The sequence below is a fragment of the Rutidosis leptorrhynchoides genome, chromosome 3 (genome assembly GCF_046630445.1).
Source record: "Rutidosis leptorrhynchoides isolate AG116_Rl617_1_P2 chromosome 3, CSIRO_AGI_Rlap_v1, whole genome shotgun sequence".
NCBI classification, from domain to species: Eukaryota; Viridiplantae; Streptophyta; class Magnoliopsida; order Asterales; family Asteraceae; genus Rutidosis; species Rutidosis leptorrhynchoides.
Genome location: NC_092335.1, coordinates 62,516,928 through 62,542,130, shown reverse-complemented (window position 1 = coordinate 62,542,130; position 25,203 = coordinate 62,516,928). Strand labels below are relative to the sequence as shown.

Here is a 25,203-nt window from a genome sequence, read left to right as displayed (position 1 = left end):
TTCATCTTATATGAAGTTTTTTTTTTTCAAAATTTAGCCCGATTTAGAGTTTAGGGTTTAGGGTTTAGTGTTTTGGGTTTAGTCCCTAAACCCAAAACCCTAAACTCTAAACCATTCGTGTTAAAAATTCAATCTAAACCCTAATTTCTAAACCCTAATAGCTAAACCCTAATTTTTGAACCATAATTTCTAAACCCTAATACTAAACCCTAAAAAACACTCAGAAGCATAATATTACCCATGATGCATGTTTTCATTTTTTTCTTCTTCGAGCGTTTTCCAGTCAAAATAATAACATTCATCACAAAATGTATTTTTTAAATGTTCATATTTTCATGTGATTTTGATGCCTGAAAAAAAGATTCGAAAAACACGAAAAAACTTACGCCCGATTTTCCTCCAAAAAGTGCTTCCCTCTTGATTAAATATCTCTCTCTTTCTCTCTCTCTATATATATAGTGAAAGGATCCCTAGAGAACTAGGGTATGTAGAGAACCCATAGAACTCGTGTAGATTCAGTATGCAGATTGACAATTTTTTTTTTTTTTTTGCAGATTTTTTTTTTCTGTGCAGATTTTTTTTTTTGCAGATTGGGTCAATCTGCGTGCATATTGACGTTTTTTCCAGTTTTTTTTATAAAAAAAACAGTCAATCTGAACAGAAAAAAAAAGTGAATCTGCAAAAAAAAAAAAACTGCAAAAAAAAGGTCAATCTGCACACACAAAAAGTCAGTCTGCACAGAAAAAAGTCGATCTGCAAAAAAAACTGCAAAAAAAACGCAGACTGACTCAATCTGCACGCAGATTGACTCAATCTGCATAAAAAAAACAAAAAAAAAAATGGAAAAAAACCTCAATCTGCACGCAGATTGACTCAATCTGCAAAAAAAAAAAAATCTGCACGGAAAAAAAAATCTGCAAAAAAAAAAAAAAAGTTTTGTCAATCTGCAGCAGATTTACTGAATCTACACGAGTTCCATGGGTTCTCTACTACCTTTGGTTCTCCATGGATCCTCACCATATATATATATATATATATATATATATATATATATATATATATATATATATATATATACAAGTTAATAATATATACTTTTCAAAAAATAAAGTTAATAATGTATCAACTAAACACAAAACGTTTTGTATAAATAACACTTTGAAAAAGTCAAATGTCAATATCTACGTTTGCCTCATACATTAATATAACATATCTAATGATTGATAATTAAAGAATTTTTTCATACATATAATAAAATGTAGATGATTCAATTAATGTTTGAATAAGTTGCTATATTAAGAATTGATAATAAGTCGTAAATTTTGTTTCATATGTAAGTTTTGTATATATTATTCTTATTAAACTTTCACTTTTCATTTTTTGAAAAATACCGTTATGATAGGGGTACGTACATCTATCTATGTAGTTTGATACTCCGTATAATATTTTACGAGTACTTTTGATTATATTATAAAATCCAGCCTCCCTCAATCTGAATTTCTGGCTACGCTTGTGAATATATGTGTGATTCCAGGTTACGTTTTATCTCTGTTAGATAAATAGATAAATTAGACCTGTTTCAACCCATAAAAAAAAATACCCGAGTGTTACCCATTACCCAACCTATTCAAGTTCAACTTAACACACTTATTGTGACCAGGAACCCATATCTTTTAAGTACTGTAACCATAACTATGCTGGCTCATTATGTTCATGTGGCAGCTAGGGCCATGGCTCCTGGACTTCTAGATTCGGAACTTCTGGGGCTCTAAACTATGGAACACATGATGCATGATGCGTGTGTCTCGAACATATATGGGACTCTTTAATTTATTTGATACCTAAAGGAGGAGACGCTATTTGGGGCGATTTAGATTCTTTCCCAGAAGACAAACACGAGTGCGATTTGGGTTATTTGCAGACGAATTCAATAAAAAAATGGCAGCACCAATAAAGATACAACAAGACCTCGGGTTCAAATGAAACAGCAAACAAACTTTGGTTGGAAAAGCGGCTTCTGAGCAACATTCTTCGAAGATCCCTATAATTTCTCCAAAGGTACGCTCTTTGTGATAAAGTTGGAAGAAATAAAGCTGCTGTCCTGGATTATATCAAATATGCACATAACAAAGTTTCATAAAAGGATTCTCAGGTCAATAGCAAAGTAACTAACAAAAAAAAAATAAAGAACAAGCACAAGGTGAAGTTAAAGAAGTTTTGGTAACTAAACCCGTCGTCTGTTGAAAATTTCAGATGCCCAATCATCAACACGATCCAATATTGCTGTCAACTCATAGGCAACACAGGGAGTTATTAATAAAGGTATAAAAATTAACCAAAAAAAAAAAAAAAAAATAATACAGACAAAAAAAAGCCACAGCAAGGAGGAGTTAGAGAAGATGTCTTGCTTGCTATATTTTCGACAGCCATTGTCTAACAATAAAGTCAATCCTTTTGAGCTGTAGCATATAAATATATAGAGAAAATTGCGCGGATAGTACTTGTGGTTTGTACCACCCAGCTAGGATAGACATAGTTGTGGATTTGAGGGTGGATAGTCATTATGTTTGAATTGTTGTGCAAGGATAGCCCAAGTGACGATTTCTGTTTGATTCCTCCGTTAACCCATTCCCATGTGCCTTCCACATGAGGGTATTTTGGTCTTTAAACAATTCCCTCTTGATATCCCCACCCACCCACCCACCTACTTTTCCTTTTAATCCCAATTAAATACTTTTGCTTTCTTCCATATTCAATCTCTTTGATTTTCTTCATCTCTTTATTTTCTTTTTAATTTTCTTCATCTCTTTATTTTCTTAACAAATAATTAAGATGAATACCTGTGATAAACAAAGTACATCACATATTCACGATCCAAGTTAAATCAAGCCCTAATCGTTTATCATTATAAGAACAAATCAAACCTGCAAATGTTAACCACACCAAAATCAAGTTTTATTAGATGATTTCGTTTCATCAACACTCAACGATCTCTTCATGAAAATAGCTCGTATCTCTTCTTGTTGTTTAAGCTTATACACCTAATAAAAATACCTACACCAAAAACTCCCCTCATCAACCTCACTTGGAACAACTTTTTTATAAATTGTTTCAACAATTTCATTCTCCGATTCACTTCCAATCAACTTCTCAATCTCACTCCTCATTTCATCCGGCACAAACCCTAATTTCCACTTATTATATTCATCAACATCATCAGGTTCTTCACAATAAGTCCTGACATCACTTTGAATCACTTTCAATTGCGAATCAAACCGATTATACATTCTCAAATTCCGCACGGATTCAGAATCATCAATACCAGAAGGTTCTAGAATAACGTCTTTAGTCGATTTAATTACATAATAAATGATATAACCATGAATGCTTTCATAAGTTTTTTAGGGATGAAACTTTTTGTGCTTGACCCATTTGACCCATTCACAAAACCCGTTAGACCCATTTCTATTTATTGATCTTTGAGTATTGATACCCATTAGACCCGTTCCTTCATTTTTTGTATCAGACTCAATAGGTTGGAGAGAAACTCATTTGGATCTTTTTTTAAGTTTTGATTTACATTGTTAGGCTTAGTTTTTCTCAAGACCCAATTGACCTGAAAGCTTGACCCATTTGACCCGAATTTGAGTGTATGGGTCACAATTGCCAGGTCTACATATAATCAAGGAAAACAAAGTTTCAACTGTTTGACCTCAACAAGTCAAACTTTGACTTTTTTACCTTTTCTATAAGTTGTGGATTCAGGGCATATTCTATACAACCCGAATGTTCTCAGTTTGCAATGCCTGAGACCAAATTATACCTTCATTTGTTTTGGAGACATAGAGTTAACAACCGACAGGTAGTTACGAAAAATTAATCAGATCAAAAGTTGACAGTATTATTAAGTTGGTCATAAATAGTCGTGAATAAATAAAGTGAAAATACTTCAACAAATTATTTGCTGAAGATATCATAAGACTATTGACAAATGCTTATATATTTCCATTATAGTTTAATGTATTTAGTTTAGTAAATATTTATAAACCAAATGTACAAATAAAATCAAGAGTAACAAATATATCAAGCCAATTCAGACAGACGTCGCAGGTAGAGGAAGAATTGTCTACATCTTACCTCCCCATACCTCGCAGGCGCGGGATTGGGTATTGTTGTTGTTGTTGTACATCAACCAACACAATTCAGACAGTAGTAACTTTGGGATTGACATAGTACACCAAATCCTCTTTCTTCAGTTTGGGAATAATTAACTTCAACTTACCATTGGAATATTCAGCCTTAATATCATTAGCTTTGAACATCTTAAATGGAAAATCAATATCTGGCAAATCAACCCAACAAACATACTTTTCAACAGATTTGTTGATCATGTCGGGATCATTCATGGCTTCGATGAACACAGTGCGATGATCAACTAACACTTTCACGTTCTCCCGCTTCACACCCAAATCAATGGTCACATAGAGGTGGTCAGCATCTTCCTTTTTACTGATTGGTGTAACCACCTGTACATTCAAAGATTGAAGAAACCTATCTGTGGCCCGCATAAGTTTTCGAGTTACTGGTATTCGATTCAACAAATCTGAATCATGAAAGCAAAATTTTGTTACAAATTTTAGCATCAAATACGTGGCTGGCGGCCTAGGATGATTATAACAATTACCAAAGTATAAAATTATCTATGTGCATAATAAGGGGCTTCGTACCAAGAGCAACTTGATAATAACGTTTCTCACCGACGTGATGAGTAGAATAAAGTGGGCCAAAACTTGTGTTTATAAACTGATCAGACGTCACGGATGATGGTGGACAAAACGGGATAACAGATCTGCAGGTCGCCACTTGTTTTAAAACACGCGAACAAGCAACAAACTTTAACATGATTAATTATTGCTGAAACTTTAACAATTGCACACACGAATCTCAACAGATTGGATCATCAAAGAGAATGCAACGATAATAAATTACACATGCCGACCTGCGAATTAAAATTGGATGATTTCGTCGTGTTGTACAAGGCACTACAATCCTAATTTGATTTGATTTGATTTGATTTCTCACGAATTGGGCTTTCAGGATACTTGATAAATGGGCTCTTAATAATACAATATTCTGAGTAATGATTGCTTTTCAAATGAATTGGGCCTTTGCGGCAGTGACGGATCTTTTCATGTTTCTGCATCCCTAGGTGGACTTATAAGACGTAGGGTTTAAGGTCATTTTTCATACTTAAAATTTTATACAAACTAGTTAAAGACCCGCGGTTTCGCGTGATTTTTGAAGGTTCTAATCATTTAAGCTATAAAATTAAATATATAAATTAAAAAACTATTATTATGTCTAGATGAACATTAAACCAAATATTTTTTAGGGGCTTGAAACTTTTAAAGTTTCAAAATTTATTAACGAACTATTATTAAGTTTATGATGAACATTAAACCAAATGTTTTATGGGGGATTCAAAGTTTTAAAGTTTCAAAATGTACTAACGAATGAATAAAAAAACAAAATTTTGATTCAAATTAAATAAATCATCTCTGATATCGTGATGTAGTTTTAGGCGAATTGTGAATAATTATCTAAGATCTTCATTGTATTTTCCTACATATTCGACAATGTAGTTATTCTTGTTAGATGATCATGAATTTGTGAATATGGTCATAACTCTTTGTCTTGTTGTTAGTAGTGCATCTCTGAGAAGGTCTTTTGTCGTAATTCGTCAGCCTATAATGAGTTGAAACATTATATTTGTAATCAAATACATAATATTGTAATATTTTTTTAATTATTTAGAAGATGTATGCAGTTTATGATTTAGTATAACTTATCAATAAAGTTGTACATAATAGTAAGCTTTTCAACTAAAAATTCTCTGTTAAAGTATTTGATATTGTGAATTCTAAATTTTTAAATTTTCCAGTAAGTGCAATCTCTTCGTTCGTAATTTCAGATGTTAAAAATTTCATTTTTTCAAGTTTAGGTCCAAAAACTTCAATATGATTGTTGATTAACTGTCACAATCAAGATTAAGTTAATGTATGTTAATCTCGAAATTGAAATATGAAAAAGTAGTTAATATAAAACCAATAATAATAAATAAGGTAAAGAAATAGTTTCGTGTACTTACCTGTAGCATATCAGTTGGACGTAATCCACCAATCCACATTATACACCGCTGAGTATGACACATCCAATTACCATATGTAATACTAAAGACATCAAATTTAATAGCAAATTTTTTCATATTAAATAAGCTATAGAAATGTGATAATATGTTTTCGATAATCGGTAGAGTACCGTCTTCAATGAATTCTCCAATCAATCTTCTACGTAGTTGTAATATACGTTGGTGATGTTCAGCAAACCAGTCACTATACTTTTTACTAAAGTTAATCGGATCTTCAGGAAATATTAAACCAAAACTTTTAAGGTATACATAGTATTGTTTTAAAAAAGATCGAAGTATATAAATTATACTAAATTAAGATGTACCACGAATGAGTTCTTGATTCCTGGCAATCTGTAAATGTGATATAATACTTTAGCAATGTAATTGTAAATGAATTGAGAACTGAAAGTCATAAATTCGTATATTTTCTATTTTTTGGTGAACATTTATTAAAAGAGTACCTTTTGTAGTAGTTCATTTTTTAGTTGTATTTCCATGTTTAGTTGTATAATGTTTTCTTTCATCTTAGTGAAGTACGTCTACAATAAAAAAAATATAATTGTACGTTAATTATAACAGATTAAAATTAATAATTAATTGTCATTCTAACTATTGGAACCTTTTTTTCTTTTTTTTCTTTTTTTTTTCTTTTTTTGCGTTGTTTCATAACTGCTTATCTATTCTTTGCTTTTTTTCTTATCTTTCTGCAAATTTTAAAAAAACAAATAATATATTACTTATATTTGACTCATGTAAATGTAGTTAGAATAAATTATTTCAATTTTTGTAATCTTACTCTATAAGTTAATAGAACATATTATTAATGTTTTTGTCCTTTCAGAATTTCTACCAGAGTAAATATTGTACATATATCTGTGGCTTCCTACATATTATGTACTAATACTCATCCCATCAATCTTAATTTTCTACCGTCAATTCAATCAACATATCTCGCTTCCCAAACAGTAAACCCCAAACCTAAACCCTAGATCTAAACCTTAAACATAGTAAACCCTAAACTCTAAACCCCTAAAACCTAAACCCTATACCCTAAATCCTAAACCATAAATTCTAAAATCTAAACCCCAAACCATAACCTGTAAACCATAAACCCTAAACACTAAACCCTAAACCCTATACACTAAACTCTAACCCCTATATCTAAATCCTAAATCCTAAACCAACCGTAAACCACCAACCCTTTACCCTACATACTAAACCCTAAACCCTAAACTCTAAACCTTGAACCCTAAACCTTAAATTTTAAAATCTAAACCCTAAACCCCAAACCATATACCCTAAACCCTAAACCCTAAACCATATACCCTAAACCATATACACTAAACCATAAACCCTAAATCCTATACACTAAACCCTATATCTATACTCTAAACCATAAACTAAGCCTTATACCATAAACCCTAAACCATAATTCTAAAATCTAAACCTTAAACCTTATAGTCTAAATCATAAACACTAAACCTTAAACCCTATACACTAAACTCTAAACCTTAAACCCTAAATCAACCATACACCCTAAACCATCAACCCTTAACCCTACACACTAAACCCTATACCCCAAACCCTAAATCATAAATTCTAAAATCTAAACCCTAAACCATAAACCCTATACACTAAACCCTAAACCCTAAACTCTATATCTAAACCCTAAACACTAAACTCTAAACAATAAATCATAAAACCCTAAACTCAAAGCTCTATACCATAAATTCTAAAAAATAAACCCTAAACTCTAAAGCCTAAAATTTAAACTCTAAACCCTAAACCCTAAACACTAAACCCTAAACCCTAAATCGTAAACCCTAAAGCATAAATTCTAAAATCTTAACCTTAAACTTTAAATCTTAAACTGTAAACCATAAACCGTAAAACCGGAAACCCTAAATAGCAATTCTTAAACCTTAAACCATTAACTCTCAACATTAATTCTTTTTATCCGTTAAGTTTATATTAGTTGTCAAAATTTAGTTTGTACTATAAGTATATATAATTAGAGATGTACAACAAATATTCAAATGATATTTAACCACAGAACATTTACATCTCAGTCAAATACGTCTAAAGATTTTCTTATAAACAACATTCTTGGTGGTATTTGAATCATTCCCATTGTCGTCCAATATGATTGGCTTTAATCCGTTTTTTTTTTTTTTTGTAGTCAAATACGCATGTCTGAAATGATTGTTTATTCATTTCAGTGAAAGAAGTAAATACATATTAATAATTTTTGTAATATGATGTATATGCTACATGACAAATGTAATGTGTCATTATTTTTTTTTATTTTTTGTTGTCATCACAATGTAGGATGAAAAGTATGGTGTAGGAAAATGTTCTGGCAAAAACAATTCAGATTGAGAAAAATGTATTCGGTAATATGAAACACAACAACCGGTTGAATGTGTTAATGTGGGTAAAACTGTATGGGGGTTGTAAGGATGTTGGGTTACGACGACTTACATATCGAAGCCTCCAGCATTGAATATCTCTTCTTCTACATATATCGAACAATAAAATTTGAGTCAAACTTGAATAGAGACGCATGACAAGGCTGATCAGACGCAATGTGACCCATACATATATCAGAGGTTTAAAAAACGTTTTTGATTCTGCTCCTGCCACCAGCTCCAAAAAGCAACCCAAAATAGAAAAAGTAAAATCATAAAAAAATTGCTTGTTCATACAACTGAACTAAACAATGAAACTTAAACATAACTTCAAGCTTCCATTTATGAAGTCCAGTTCACCAGTTAAATGAACATCAAACTATGAACCTATCATAACAATGACATCTGCAATAGTAAAGATAGACTGCAGTCATAAACTAAACTAAACTAAACAATGAAACATAAAAAACAGAACACAAATATGGTTAAAAAAAGCAAGTAGTTTTTGTGATAAACTATCAAGTCAAAGTATATATACCTTAGGTTCAAGATCAGCACATTTAGGTTAGAGTGACCGGAATCTCTGCAACCAAAGAAATATACATATACAATACAATGAGTATAATAGGAGACAATTAAACGCATGAAGCCAAACAACACAGAACATTCAGACAAACTTCATTTATAAAACAACCAGATGCAGAAGGGAGATAAAAAAAGTGAGTCAAATACTATTGTGATAAACTATTGACTCAACATATATATACCTTCTGTTCAAGATGAAATTTAGCTTCGAGTGAGCGCACTCTCTGCAATCAAGGAAAAAATACTGAATTTTATTGTGATAAACGTATATTACTTTTCGGTGGGTTTTAGATGGTCATTGTCAATCGGAGCAAGACTACAAACGAACACCAAACTTGAGGCCACAAACACTCCTTAACAAAAAAAGAAGCATTAAACGCCCCATGCAAGGCCAACATCGAGAGGCAAGTACAAATTTTATTTTCTTGAAGTTCATTATTAGTTACTTCATTCACATTGTTTGATAACAAAGATGATAAATGACTTAACGATTCCAGTTACCTCTGTGATGCAGCCTTTGAAACTTTAAGTATTGAAGCTTGGTAAAAATGTTGATGATTTAAAGCTTAAGTTGGTGAGTATTCTGAAGTGGTCATCGATCAATCGTAATAGTTTTTTTTTTTTTTTTAAAAGGCAAGGTTAGTTGTTAGTTGTTAGACTCGAACTTGGGTCACTCTCGAATCCATGAAACATGGATACCAATGAAGCAAGGCCTCATTGGCAATCAATCGTAATAGTTGACTAATAGTTTTATTAAAACAATTTGCTGGTGAGTGCTACTTTTACTTTTTTATCTCATTACAATTTTAATTGTTTAATAAGGGTTTCATAACTAATATATAGTTTGAACGAGATCCAGACCGGCCCGCGCAATGCCGCGGAGTTTTTTGGATTGCATATTCGTGGTTAATGTAGCATTATGTAATTATAGAAGCAAAATTACACACATTAAGAAGCATTATGTATACTGGATATATAGTAGTTTGCATATAGAAGCATTATGTATACTGGATACATTGTAGTTTTCATACATTGCATACATTACATACATTAAGATGGATGGGCAAAAGATACATTAATATGGATAGACAAAAGAGATGATGTTCTGTGACTCTTTAGTTTTTACTCCTTTTTCTTCTCTATTTTTTGAGTCTGTCTTCTGGGAATAGTGCTCTTTTTGTGCCAATGTTGCTTGTTTGTGGTTCTTTTTGTGGTGTTGGCAGCGTTGTAAATCTCCTTTCCTTATTTCTCCCCGAGATCTCTCCGAGATTTCGTTTTTGGAAGGCTGCCGAGAGGATATGTCAATCTCCCGAGATTTCTCGGTAAGCAGGGTCAAACTTGGTCAAAGTCACGCTTTCTCGAATTTTCTCGCACTTTTCTCGGATTTTCTAGTAGAATCTCGTAATTTCTCGTATATTATCGCCTATTTCTCGAATTTTCTTTTAAAACCTCGTAAAAATATATAAATATGCATATATTTATTTATATATTATTTATATTGAAAAAAAGAAAAAGTCAATGTAAGTCAACGTCCGAGACCTCCCCGAGATCCTTCCGAGATGCCGAGATCTCCCCAAAAACGTCCAAATGACATCTCTCCGAGATCCGAGTTCTCCAACCTTGGGTGTTGGCGGTATTGGTGTTGTGGTCGTTGATGTATATTGTTTTTGTCCTGTAAAATTTATTGAAATGTGTTAATGTTTAATGGGTGTACAAATGATTTATAGTTTTTGTAGAGCATTTTTCTACCTGATGATGTATCGCATTGTTATAAATACCAGCAGAAACATTCAGAAACTGTGCTTATAACTAATATATGATGTTGTGGCTTCATAAATGCTTAATACAAAAGAACATTTCACTTATGCATATAAGCTAATACAAAGACTCATTATTATTAATGGACAACATTTGTTTTCTAGCTTTAAGGCATAACCAACAAAGTGTTATGCGCGAGCCAACTGCCTAAACTAAAGAGATTATTGACTATTAAACAACTATATCAACTTTTTGTGATAATAAACATATGAAGAATAAATAGCAAATAAACAACCATAGGGAAGTTGAAACAACATATTTGCTAACTCCAAAAAAAGGGTTAAAAGACATAAGTACTGATCTTACTATGATTTGCGAACAAATTCTTTAACTGATGTACTAATGCGCATACAAAAACTCAAATCACTTTTTCGCTATATAATAACTGATCAAAAGTACAGTAAATCCATATCAACTCAATTGGATTTCAAATTAGTTCAAGTTTTTTTACAACTATGCTTCTGAAGTGAATAATCTGTTTTTACAAATATTAGTAAGAGATCAGTGAGGGTATACATGAAAAGTAACTGATATTAACAAAAATCGAAATGTTTTATGAACTTGCAGTAACTATTTTTTTATAAATGATTCCCAAGGGGACTTGAACCGTGGTCAACATGAAAGAAATATAAATCTCAAGCCACTTAACTAAAAGTTTAAGGTAGTTTTGAATTTTTTTTATATTTATAGATCATATAAAAGAGTAGATGTAAACGGCACAATAATAAAACTTAAACGACAAAAATAGACATGCCAAATGAAACCACTTCAGTGTTTAGGGTAGTTTTAAAATTTTGATTTCTTATATTTGTATATCATATAAAAGATTAGATGTAAACGACACATCAATAAAGCTTAAACGACCAAAATAGTCATGCTAAGGTATATTTTGTATAAAATGGTTTACAGTATGTTAAATTTACTTTAGAAAACTTACTTGCGTATTGAGGAGGATGTAGCGATATCCGTGTGGGTTTTCGCTTTTTGCGATTTTTGCGGTCCACCGTCTGTAAACAATCGCTTCTATTGTCTTTTGTTTGTCTCTTGGACACAGGGCTGCTATTGGTGTCACTTGTACTGGATTGGTTATTCTGCATTCAATAAGCGAATGGTAAATATTTGGCAACATACTTTATATGTTTTAAATAATTGTAATGGTGCATAAACATAAAGCATAGACAGCAGTGCAAGCTAAATCAGGATGATACCTTTTTCTTGGTAGATCCACACGACCACTCTCAAAACGACGATTGAAACACAAACTACTTGACGAATATCTTAATCATTCTTCATACCAAAAAAGAGCCCCACAATAAAAACATACACAATCGCAATCAATATCATTATAGTACCCTGTAATTCTTGAGAAATAAAGATTAACAAAACATCGAAAAAATATGGTAACCGACACTGATATCATTAAAGTGAAAAAAACTAAAAACCAAACATGATCAACACGCTACCTTCAGTCATAACATAAGTATTTAAACAGGCTGAGATTCCAAAAGGAGAAGACACACCACCTGGAAAGCAACTTCGTTAAAAATCCTAAATAAGAATGACAAATGTAAGAGGCAAAGACAACAAAAAATAAGTAACACATACATACCTACATTACTTGAAGAACCAATTGACAGAAGTTCATTATGATGACTATGCCTGGCAAATCAAACCCATAGTCTAAAAAATGGGTTCATTGGGTCTTAATATTAGGGTCCAATAGGGTCTCAATTTATAAAGGATAAGATATATTGTGGGTCCAAAATTGAACTGCTTATATCACAAGGAAAAAGTGACGGGTCCAACGGGACCTATGTTCGGGTCTAATGGGTCCTACGTTTTTTATGCCCGTGTTCACCACAAGATTTCGGCGCGCGTTTTTGGCGCTAGTTTTTCGTAGCGCGTTTTTCGAAGGCTGTTTTCAGCGCGCGTTTTCGGCACTGTTTTTGCATCGCACGCATTTTCGGCGCGAATTTTTCGCAGCGCGTTTTTGGCAGGCGTTTTTTGGCGCGCGTTTTAAGCGCGGTTTTTGCATGGCGTTTTCGTCGAATGTTTTCAACGTGCGTTTTCTAAAAAAAATATTCATTTGAATCTATAAATTAAGTTGAGATCCAAGGAATCAATGAGAGCGCGACATGTGGCGTGAAAAATCACATGTAATTGGAAAAAAAAAATTCAGAAATTTTTTTTTTTGGAAAAAAATTTCAAAATTATTTTGCGAAATTGTTTTTTAATTTTTTTTTTTTTGGCATTGCGAATCCGAAAACTTCAATTGGGAACGCGAGTCTGAAAATGAAAACGGAAATCGGAAACATAAAAAAAAAAATTCAAAAATTTTTTTTTTCGAAAAAAATTTTAAAAAAAATTTTTGTTTTCGAAACAAAATTTCAATCAAACTTTTTTTTTAAAAAAAAAAATTTTTTTTTTAAATTTTTTTTTTTTAAATTTTTTTTTCCCGCATTGCGAATCAGAAAACTTCATTTGGGAAAGCGAGTCTGAAAATGAAAACGGAAATCGGAATCATAAAAAAAAAATTATGAAAAAGGGTCTTGCCCCGACCCAACCCGGGGGGAAAATGGGTCTCGACCCAACCCGACACAACCCGACCCGCTCTTGACCCGACCCGTTGGACCCGTTCAAAATTTCTGACCCGTTTAGACCCGGACTCGTTCAAACCCAAACCCGTTTCGACCCGACCCAAACCCAACCCAACCCGACCCGATTGCCAGGTGTTTTGATGACCAACAGTTTGCACAAAAGAAGAAGCCACCACAACGTCCTGTTTATGACTAATAGGTGGTCGTGTAACACGACTTTTTTTAGCTGCTGATAAAGTCGAACAACTTACACCAACCGGACCTGCGCGAACAGTTGATGGGGAAGGTTCAAAATGACGAACTAACTTCGACTTAGGCAACATTATAAAGTGTATAAACAACAATCACTTATAACAACATAAAGACCTTATGTAAACCCAACCCTTCACATGGTTTATGCTTCAAAATATATATCGAGCACTTACGATACAATTTCCCTTACTTATTTAAACATGTTTGACTGACCTGAAATGACCCATTCATATTAAAATGGGTCAACAGTGTCGTATCTAAAAAAAAAAAAAAAAAAAGTATACATAACATGGTCTTTATTTGCAACATATAAGACCAAAATTGGTGTGCAGGCTGAAGGTACTTTCAGTATAGTATATCAAGCTACAGATAACACAATTTGTATGTTATAGAGAACCAATATTACAATTTAGTCTATGGATAAAGAAGCAATATTATTATCATATCAAAATTAAATGACAAAACATAAGTATTTAAAGTATACTTATAAAAGAAAATACGAAATTTACCTTGCAATTAGAAGTTGCAGGCACTGACCAATTGTCCAGCATTGATACAACAATCATTTCAGATTCTTTAGAAACTGCAACCTCTGGTTGGCGATTCAAAGAAGTTTGTGACAAAAATGTGATGACACAATTACCACCTTTAAACAACATTTTCTACCAGTAACCAAATGCTTTTTATCAACAGCATTATATAAAAGCAAATCAGCAAATTTAATGCCACTTTTGTTATCATCGAACTTCAGCAAAAAAAACAACCTGATCGAGACAAATTCAAAATCGATTTTACATGCACTATCCCCAAATATAACTCAAACCCTAACCGATATTATCCTTTGTTGTACCGTTTCCACTATGAAAAAAGAAAATTTTAAAACTAACCTGATTATGTTTTCAATCAAAAAATAGTGAAAACAGCGCTGAAGAAAGATTAATCCGAATGAATCAGGTGAAAGCTCATAATTGATTCTTCTTATACTCCGTATGTTCTCATTCGTTCTTTCAGACATGGCTTTTGGGGTAATCGGTTGATTGGAAGGGGTGTTGCTGGTGCGATGGCGTCCAATCGGGTTTGTTAGCGTTCAACGCTGGCATAACCCTGCGAGTAGTCAATGTATGAAATAGCTTAAGCTGCAAATATCAATGAACATAACATGACTAATAAGATGAGGAACCTTTAAAAAACAAAAGTAAATAGCAACATGGAATACAATTAATAAAGAAATATAGTCATACCTGCATTATTAGAAATTATTTACAATGATGAAGTAGTTAAAGCAAAGATACCGGATACTTCAAAATCAACATGAGGCACACAAATCCATCGAACAATGACATAAATTTTCTGAGAGAGGTCCGTTGACACAACTAATGATTCAAGAGATGACACAAAATGAATACCACTATTAACATAAGAACAACTGGTATCTGAAGTCTTCATTCCGTCTTTTCTTAGTTGCCATTATCCTTAAAAACAATAAGGGCAAAAAACTAACTCGAAAAACATCAAATTAATTTTCCTTAATTGAACCATCTTAAACAGATATCATAGTAATGACGAAAACAATCAAACCTCTTTAAACTGAACAATATTAGTATGTCTTAAAGGCTTACGATTGATGATTTTCCTTTGAACATATACATCAATCTGTGAAAAAACAAAAAATAATAAAATACTAATCACAATTCACAATATAATGATAATATCACTATTACTTATAAACAAAAAATAATAATTTCATAGTATATATTGGAAGTTTACTTGATATCATAACCCTAATCATATACTCACAATGATTTAATGGATTCAAGGAAATAAAACTGATTTCATTAGAAGATGCGTAATGATATAAATGAAATATATTCACTCCAATCGGACTTATAGCGATACGATTTTTGTATACGGTGTAATGATAAAATCGTTGCTTAATCACCGTTGCACGAATCGTGTTCATCGTGAAATTTATTGCACATGAAATTAGCGAATTGAACATGATAATGGATGAAGAAGATGAACCTGAGAGGAAGAGGAACCACCGAACCAGGCACGGAAAGATTTGAGATAATAAAAAGGGATTAGGTTAATCCGGTGTCAACATGTTGTGTGCAAGTCATTTTTTGGATTTAATTTTATTGTAATCTGTTGAATTAAATATTTAAAGAAGTTATAATTACCTCCAATTACTTGGCCAAACAATTTTTCTTCCCTTATCTGACGAATGAGCGAATCCAATTTAATTTTAAAAACACGTGTACTGATATCTGGTCTGTCTTCGGGTTTCAAGTTTAATGGGGCTAAAATCCTTAGTATTTCCGGCCAGTTAGGGTTGCACGTGAATGTAATGAAAAGAGAAGGATAGCCGTATGCTCTAACAATAGCCATGGCGTCCAAATAATTCTGTCTCATATACCTTGGACCACCAGTATAAGATGATGGAAGAGTAATCCTTGTTCCCATGATTGAGACATCGTAGTTTCCAGATTCTTGAGCATTATAAAGCGTTGAAATTTGTGCACATCTGAATGCCTTCTGATTGTTACGTATGTAATTCAACCTTGTGTTTTCAACCATTGTGTAAGCATCGACGAGAAATTGCTGTAACAGTGTCCGAGAAATTAACAATAATGAAGTTTCAGAATCTCTAAACTGCAGGCGGTATGCAAAGAATTCTCGTATGGTAAGACGTGCATGGCCAACTGCATCTTCTATTTCTACACCTTTATGATAGATGTCAGGCCTGTATCCATCTTCTACGTATGGAAATAATAATGGATACTGTAGTGCCAGATAAGAAGGATGTAACTCACTGATCCGTTCTAAACGTTTTGATTTTGTTTCTATGATTATGTCTCTTTTGTCAGTGGTACCATCAATATCACCTATTATTAAAGCGGCTACCTCATGTGTTGTTGGCAAATTATGTGTACGTCCATCTTTGTCTCGGCTCCCAATTATCTTTAATCGTATAGGTTCATTTGAATCCATGTCAAATCTATCTCTTGCATGACGAAACTCTTTTACTAAAGGATTTGTGAAATCCAATAGACCCTTGAGTTGAAAAACAGTTGTAACATCAATTTCATTACTGGTGTTGTTTGTTTTTGCTTTGTTTGATTTCCTGTTATTTAATAGTTAAAAAAAGATTATACAAATTTAATTGTCAAAATAATATTGATTGTATAAGTGGATGAAAGTAGGTTAAATTAGATTTAAATGCTTACCCATAAGCCTTTATCCAGTTATCGACCTCATGATAGGTGTCGTAAATGTATAGCTGACAAAATCTAGGATCTTGACCATCTTGTGGTAGTAAGCTGCTGTATAAGTGATAATTTTGACCATGCATACGGTATACAAAAGGAGCATTACCAGAATTTACTGAATAGTCTAGCTTACCGCCCATCGATGTAAAGCTAAACATCATATTATAGCGTCTAACATTCTCAATAAAATTCTTACTTATTTTTGAATCGCCTTTCAATAGTTGTATTAGTAATTGAGGAGGCTGTTTTAGTTTTGGAAGTTCAACTTTTCCGTTTAGACAACAGAGTGAGTAGACCTTTTTACGCAAAGCTTTATTTCCACGTTGTGCCTCTGATTTCCATAACTTAGCCTCACATTCATTACATATAAAAACAGGATCACCTATGTCCCTATACTCTGTTTTTAAACAAAATTTAATATTAGATATGTTGAAAACTATGTGAATGTTAGTTATTTTTTTAATTATATGAGTTTAATTTTCAATGGTAATGTACTTACCATTGTGTATTCCCGAATAACGTTTATCTTCAGAATCGTCGTCTCTGTTGGGGATGTTTGATTTTTTGTCTTCTATATCATCTTTGTATGTTGTGTACTTAGATGGTCTTCCCCTCGGTCTTCCAGTTTTTTGCTTGTTACCTGCAAATTACAGTAACATGTTTACTAAAATATTGACTTGTGCTATTAATTTAGTTACTTTTTTAAAATAGAATATATTTTGTTAAATTTGAATTTGTAATTAATGGTTAATGTCTTATTGATAGTCTGAATAATAATTATCAAAACATAGCTGCAATGTCATACCTTCATTTGTTGCTTTACTTTGTATTGAATTTGTAGTTACAGTATTTATGGATGTACTCTGAGGTTCTGTTTTTGTAACAATGGCTGTGGTATTATCTTCTCCATTCTTTGAGTAATTAAGAACATCAACATTGTACTTTGGAGGTCTACCTTTTTTCCTTTTTTTTTTTTTGTAGAACTTGTTGCAGTTTGGCTTAAACCTGATTTTTGATTCTCTGTATATTCAGCTTATATAAAATACAATGTAAGTATAAAGTTATTCATATTATACAATTAAAGATTATTATACCATTAAATACTGTCAGTAATCCAAAATTTAAAATACAATAACTGCTTTTTTAATATACAATTGGATTTGTGTCTCTCATTCTTAGTATACTTTATGTAATTTAAAAGTGACTTTACCTGAGACATATATGGACGTTGGTTGCAGATTTGAACCTGTTGAATATTGTACTGGATTTGTGTTTTTTGAGTATGATGATGAACCTGAAAATTTCGGAAAATCTGTTACTCATCATGTTATCAGAAGATTTGCGAATTTACAAATACAATTTCAAAGTAAATTTGATAATTAAAATAAATATATATACCTTTCATGATTTGATTTGATATTGAACTAAGATCTTTCCTTTTTCTGTTTAAGCTTGAAACAATTTCTTGTTTGTCTTTGTTTTTTCCAGGATGATCTTTAATAACATCAGGGGTTTCCTTTCAATAATACATTGAAATATCGATTGGGATATGGAAAATCAAAACAGAAAAAAAAAATCAAAACATATTACACATATAACACCACCACTAAATATTATTTAGAAGGAACAATTTAGTTTAATAGTAACTTAGTAAATAAAATGTAATGCAATCAATGATAAGAAGAATAAACCAAAAAATAACGTAATCTTTGTATCAATTGGATATAGAAAACCAAAAAATTAAACTTTGCATGAGGCATTCAACAGGTAAAATACATGATTAATTCAACAATCTTTAATTTAAATTGAACTAAAGAATATAGAGGCATTCAACAGGTTAAATACATGACACATTCAACAATCTTTAATTTAAATTGAACTAAAGAATAAATAAGAGATGAATGAATATTTACCGGCTTATGAATTTGACGATCGAGATGGCAATAACGGTTAAATAGAGATGGAATTGAAGAAGAAAATGGATAAATAACACTGAATAATAATGGATTAAGAATAAATTCAGAAAACGAAATGGATTAATTGAAGAAGCGACGTCGGAGGGATGAAGCACACGAATTGATTCAACAGCTTTAATCCGTACTATGATGAGGATAGATATATAATGGAAGAAGAATTAACAGATACAACAAAAATGCTTAGATATCGATTAGGTCTGGAAGAGAATGAAGATGAATTGATTTAGGGATTTAGTCTGTAATATTTGATTTGATGGGTAAGGATCCGAAATCCGAATCCATATCCTTAAGGTCCGCGTGTTTTTTATTTTAAGGATACAAGGGGTATAATTTTAATCAAGAATGATTTATGATTTATTAGCTTAATATTTTAAAGAAATGATTAGGATCGTTGGATCAAGGGGTATTCTTATGTAATTTTCTAATCTAACGGTAATTAAGGCGGTTTTGAAAATAATTATTAGCTAATCGAAACCCTCTTTAATGTATATAGTGATGATCTGAATATATATGTTCATTGTGAAATTATCCCCTACATCACATAAAGCATGAGATATACTGCTGACATGTCACATCAAGAATTAATCTGCTAATTATAATTCACGTGTTAATCCCGAATTTAATCACAATTATTTTGCTTAATTACCACAAAATAACACGTGGCCCAATGCTAATCAACATTATCCTACCGGTTAGAATTAAAAGACCAATGACATTCCTCAATTCTTATTACCGTCATATTTTTTTCCAAAAAAAATAAATACCAGATCTACTCCGTATTACCCATCGTCCCTCTCTCTCTTAAACATTCATCCACCCATAACCTTTTGCAGCGCTGATTATGGCCTACGGTTGCCTTAATAATCTTAGCCGCTACAACATATTTAATCGCTACACTTTTACGCACATGATGGTATAAATTTTGTATACTGTCTCCGATGGGTAATAGAAATCGCTAGAGTTTTCGTGCGTACCTGTATACAAGTTTTGTCCCAATCATGACCGAATCGGATGACAACCAGATGTTCTTCATCGGCGAGAATCGCTTGATCGACGGCCCAACTGGAGTGCAAGAATATCATACAGGTTTGCGTTATCGTTTTCTATTTGATATCAGATTTCCACTTTATGTTTACTAATAAAACCTAATTAAGTATCTAATTTTTAAAATTAGATGTTTAAACATAATAATCAATTTGATAATAGCTACTAACAATGATAATTTACTTGCAGGTTGAAATCATTCTACATCATTATTATAGTTATGGATTATATGTATAGTACGTCTTAGAAGGTATATAGAATCTTAACAAATAAGAATTTTTTCTTGCTGGTATAACACATATGTCATGTCCCATGTTATCAATTTAACTTGTAATTTTGTTTAAAGTAGTTACTACGTTACCTGTATTATTAGGTCTGCAAATTATGTGAAGGAAAAAATCATGTTAGACCACTAATTCTCAAATTATATTGTTGGTTATTGCATACCAAGTGTTTGATAAAAGTTTCAATGAATTCCAGGTAGTAGAATGGCTCAACGAACATTCGGCGACCGGCATGACCAGATATATGTCCAGGTTTTGATCGATTAGTATTAATTTCATCTTTTTTAATTATCATTAATAACTAATCAGTAATCGATATTATTTTTCGAGCAGTATTAATTTTTTTAATTAATGTGGTGATCTTTGGTTCATACGTATAACTTTATCAGGACATCTTCATTGTTGGGGCTGCCGTTTGATCGTCTACTTTTGTTCCATGATTTTACATATATGATTCTTATTAATCAGATTTTCATATGACAAATGTATATTACATGGGATGTTTACTACTTTTAGAACTCTATTTTGTAACTTATTTTGGTTTTAGAAATTCAAAATGGCTAATTTTTGACTAGATAATTGTGCATTATGTTTTGTACTAATAGCCAATTGAGCACAAGTTTTTCATTATTTGGTGTAAAATATATGCAGATCAATGCGTTTTTAGGGGCTAAAATTGTAGAAGCCATCAACGATCGAGATAACATGTTAACAAATATATATAGTACGTTCTTAACAAAATTGTCTTTCAAATGGCGTTGTAGAGCTGGATAAGGGTCTTTGACGAAGCAGGCACCACACATTGTGAGTAATATTTGTATTTCTCAGCGATTCTTAAATGCCTACATTTATCTAAGTAACTCGATTTATAACCAGTTGATAAAGCAAATTTTATATTTGGTTACCATTAGATGGTTTCAAATGAAGCTAAAATTGATCAGGACAAGCATTAACACATATTTAGTTGATCACATACTGCCTTGGAATGCTATAATATTATTTATGTAACTTTTCTTATGATGATCTGCAAATTATAGTTGCATCATTTGCAACTATATGGTGAACAGAAAATTATGGTTATACATAACACATGAATCAAATGATTTCTTCTAAATATGAGTCACAAACACTATATCTCCTCTAATACAGTAATGATATTGTGCCAATTTGTGGGTAAAACAAAAATGTCTAATTATTTAAATTTTATCAGTCTTGAGAAGAAATCTTGAACTCCTTACTACACAGGTCATATCTCTTTAGATTCCTTGATCATATGTTTTTCGGTTGATACTATATTATAAATTATTATAATGCACTTGCTTGGGTGACTCCAATATATAAATTGTATATCTTTTTAAAATATATATTATATATAATTGAAATGTATCAAAATATTAGGTTGGTCGGGTAAAACTAACAAGCAACTGTTCTTTTGTCTAATATCTGGGCTTCTATTAATAACAGTTGAATCTTTAAATATAATTACTAAGATTGTATGCTACAACAATACTCTGGAACTTGATAGTTCGCGAGTTACTTAGTTATATGCATAATAAATAAACTATTGTAAAACCCCGTTTGACACGTTGTCTTTTAAGCTAATTCACATATGTGACCCATTTGAGATGAAACATAACAAACCCAACTCGACACTTTCTCAAAATTGGCCAAATTGAAACGTCTAATGGGTTGGTCATGTTTTCATTGGTGTAGGTTCCGTTGGTGATTGGTCTCATATTAGTGATATTCTGGTGTAGGTTCCGTTGATTATTGGTCTCATATCAGGTGTGTTATTTATATGCATATACTATACATTCAGGCACATTTTGGTATGCAATGGAAAAGCTATAAGCTCGTGCTCCGAATGTGACGAGAGCTCACTGTAGGAGCAATATAACAAGGTGATTAAAGTGTTTGTTTTCATTTAAGCAATTTTTGACTTTCTTTGACTGAAATACTTGATTACTAATTGTGTAAATTTATCGTACGTATATATATTGTGTGATGACCCAGGAATTTTCGACTAAATTTAAACTTAATCTTTATATAATTTCGATACGATAAGCAAAGCCTGTAATGTTGAGTCTCAAAATTTTTGAACTGTTTTAAAATATTCATTTAACCTTTGAATACTCCCGACGATTCACGAACAATTATGTGTAAATAAATATGTAAATATAAATATGATATGATATATATATACACTATGAAAAATTACCTAATTAATAATATGTAATAGTATTATATTAAAAGACATGTTGAACATATAGCACTTTTATTATTAACATCAAAATTAATATTATTAGTACCAGTAAACACTTATGTTTTTCGAGAATAAACATTATTATAAGAATAATTGGAACCACAATTTTAATTTAATAGTATTGTTATATTTTTCACTATTATTATTATTAATATCTTTTTATTTATTAAATAATACAATCTATTATTTATAATATTAGTATTTCTATCAGTGTTATTAATATTATTATATATAGCATACAAATATGAAATTTGATATGTAAAAATTGTTATATCATTCTTATTATTAATGATGTTAATATTAATATAATTAGTATTATTATTATTAATATCATTAATAATATTGTTATTAAATTCACCAAAATTATTATTATTGTGACTTATTATTATATTACTCTTATTATTATTAATTAATATTATTATTATTATTATAGTATTTTGATTTTTATTAATATAATTATAATTAATAATTATTAAAATTTATCATATAAATCATAAATAAGGATTGGGAATTAGAAACAGATTAAAGTTGCTTTTAAGGTTTACAAATTCGTACCAATCACGAATTAAACAGATAGATAGATTACAAATTCTGTTATAAATCAGAATCAAACTTTTGTATTTTTTTCTCTTGTTTCTGTCCTTCTCCTCTTATTCATGATTCCATGTCGACTAATATCTTCTCAATAATACAAGACTCAATATATTCTTGTCTCAGCAAATATCAATCACTTATATCATAAAACCACCTAACCTGACCACCTTAGGACACCATGAAGCCACCCATGATCACCTACTGTAAAATAAATCACCACTTTGTGAATTACTTGAACAAATCCAACCAAATCACCATCTTAATCCTTTCACGACTGCAACCATCCATAACCTATCACCTTCTTTTATCGATTTATCACCACCTTCGTTATTTATTTTCTATTTTTCCTTCGTTGATTCTTCATGTCTATCCGAGAAGTATTTCCACAAATCAATCACCTTTAAACTACTACAAATAACCCATTTTTTTTCCTTCTATTATTAGCTCGAACCAAAAAGCTACATCCTCGATAATCTGTTACAATCTTCATTCACGAAAACCCTAAACCACCTTACTCTCTCACTTCCTCTCTCTCTCTCTCTTCTACAACTTGTGACCCAGATAATGTTATATCTATTTCTATTTTTGTGACCAATCGAACAAAACCTGCTGCAACATGCTATCTGTCTTCTGGTTTCCATTCGATACGCCACTATCAAATGAACAACACATAAAAATTCCTGCTACCACCATTATTCTTCCTTCTGTTCTCCTTCGTAACCTAAAAACCCCACTTATCACCTTTCTAATATCGCTGTTGCTGCTAAAACGTTTGTTTCTTTTATAAATGTAAGTAAAGATAAATACCGCCATTTCTTGTGCTTCATCCACTAACTATATATAGCGATAAAGGGGATAGTAAACAATGAATTTCAATGATACTATGATTAAAGAATACTTATGAGTTGTAAAGAAGATGCACTTACGATTTATTTATACAAAGTATTATTCCAGAAACTGTAGGCTATGATTATGTTGTGTGGAAAGGGACGTGGGGATAATATTATCCTGATAATCATATATGATATCATGAGGAATACAGTGGTGGACCGAAAACCCTAGGGTTACTTGGATTAAATACTGGTTGGACTAGATGATATGTTGTTGTTCCTGTTTTCCAAACACGCTCCATCTGTTTCATTTTTTTTCTTTGCTTGGTTCGAAGATCACCCAATCCAGTTATGGGTTCTTTTTTTGGGTCGAGTTGTGATTAGGATAATTATTGGGCCGGAAATCTTTTTCTTGTTGGGCTTGAATATCAATTAATCTAAAGAAGAAAAAGACGGGTACACGAGTTAAAAGAGTTTAAGTGTAAATTAAATCAGAAATGAAACAGATAGAGGACTGGTCAGGGGTGTTTGCCTTTAATTGAGAGGTCTCGGGTTCGAACCCGATTTGCGACGTTTTATTTTTGGAAGAGGTTTTGAGGTAGCCTTTATTTATTTATTTGTTAATACTTATTAATCTTAATTATTATTATTTTTATTATTATGATTATTATTAGCCTTTATTTATTTATTTGTTAATACTTATTAATCTTAATTATTATTGTTTTTATTATTATGATTATTATTATTATTATTATTATTATTATTATTATTATTATTATTATTATTATTAGTACCATACCTACAATTATTATTATTACCATATTTATAAGAATTATAATTATTACTATCATTAACATTAGTATTTTTTTTAGCATTATTAAGATTATTATAAAATGTACCCTCTAAATATTATTATTATTATTAGGATTATGAATATAATTATTATTACTAGTATGAAATTAATAAAACTTATTAGTATTTTTGTTAATATTAGTATTAGTATCATTTTAAAATTTTTAGTATTATTATTATTAAGTAGTATGATTATCAATTATTATTATTACTATTAATGTTATTATTCTTATTATAATTT

General features: G+C 31.3%; 3 protein-coding genes and 1 long non-coding RNA gene across 4 annotated transcripts; all 4 read right to left on the bottom strand.

Moving 5' to 3' along the window:
* Positions 1-4,051: 4,051 nt before the first annotated feature.
* Positions 4,052-4,926, bottom strand: LOC139896203 (23.5 kDa heat shock protein, mitochondrial-like). Its single transcript, XM_071878798.1, has 2 exons — positions 4,728-4,926; positions 4,052-4,603 (listed from the first exon to the last, which is right to left on the bottom strand). The coding sequence occupies exons 1-2, from the start codon at positions 4,900-4,902 to the stop codon at positions 4,203-4,205; spliced, it is 576 nt and encodes a 191-aa protein (XP_071734899.1). The 5' UTR covers positions 4,903-4,926; the 3' UTR covers positions 4,052-4,202.
* Positions 4,927-5,882: 956 nt separating this feature from the next.
* LOC139900030 (transcription factor TGA1-like) lies at positions 5,883-9,581 on the bottom strand. Its single transcript, XM_071882842.1, has 6 exons — positions 9,519-9,581; positions 9,366-9,407; positions 6,652-6,729; positions 6,514-6,541; positions 6,149-6,420; positions 5,883-6,032 (listed from the first exon to the last, which is right to left on the bottom strand). Exons 1-6 carry the CDS (start codon positions 9,579-9,581, stop codon positions 5,883-5,885), a joined length of 633 nt encoding a protein of 210 aa, XP_071738943.1.
* Positions 9,582-10,155: 574 nt separating this feature from the next.
* Positions 10,156-12,946, bottom strand: LOC139899647 (uncharacterized). Its single transcript, XR_011777623.1, has 5 exons — positions 12,611-12,946; positions 12,465-12,524; positions 12,210-12,288; positions 11,939-12,092; positions 10,156-10,855 (listed from the first exon to the last, which is right to left on the bottom strand). It is a non-coding gene; the product is annotated as an uncharacterized lncRNA (long non-coding RNA).
* Positions 12,947-15,418: 2,472 nt separating this feature from the next.
* On the bottom strand, positions 15,419-18,445 carry LOC139900029 (uncharacterized). Its single transcript, XM_071882841.1, has 6 exons — positions 18,330-18,445; positions 17,925-18,139; positions 17,619-17,759; positions 17,078-17,516; positions 16,031-16,974; positions 15,419-15,503 (listed from the first exon to the last, which is right to left on the bottom strand). Exons 1-6 carry the CDS (start codon positions 18,443-18,445, stop codon positions 15,499-15,501), a joined length of 1,860 nt encoding a protein of 619 aa, XP_071738942.1. The 3' UTR covers positions 15,419-15,498.
* Between the last annotated feature and the right edge of the window lie 6,758 nt (positions 18,446-25,203).

Bases quoted from the DNA above. Each gene is read 5' to 3' on its own strand.
- LOC139900029 (XM_071882841.1), bottom strand. From the start codon at position 18,445: ATGATGAGTAACAGATTTTCCGAAATTTTCAGGTTCATCATCATACTC. The intron at 17,760-17,924 runs GTATGACATTGC...TGTAATTTGCAG, and splicing joins AAGTAAAGCAACAAATGAAG to GTAACAAGCAAAAAACTGGA. The intron at 16,975-17,077 runs GTAAGCATTTAA...ATTAAATAACAG, and splicing joins AACTGGATAAAGGCTTATGG to GAAATCAAACAAAGCAAAAA.
- LOC139900030 (XM_071882842.1), bottom strand. From the start codon at position 9,581: ATGTTGGCCTTGCATGGGGCGTTTAATGCTTCTTTTTTTGTTAAGGAG. The intron at 6,730-9,365 runs GTATATATATGT...TTTTTATTGTAG, and splicing joins AATTTCATCTTGAACAGAAG to ACGTACTTCACTAAGATGAA. The intron at 6,542-6,651 runs GTACTCTTTTAA...TCACATTTACAG, and splicing joins AAAATGAACTACTACAAAAG to ATTGCCAGGAATCAAGAACT.
- LOC139896203 (XM_071878798.1), bottom strand. From the start codon at position 4,902: ATGTTAAAGTTTGTTGCTTGTTCGCGTGTTTTAAAACAAGTGGCGACC. The intron at 4,604-4,727 runs GTACGAAGCCCC...TTCATGATTCAG, and splicing joins TTATTATCAAGTTGCTCTTG to ATTTGTTGAATCGAATACCA.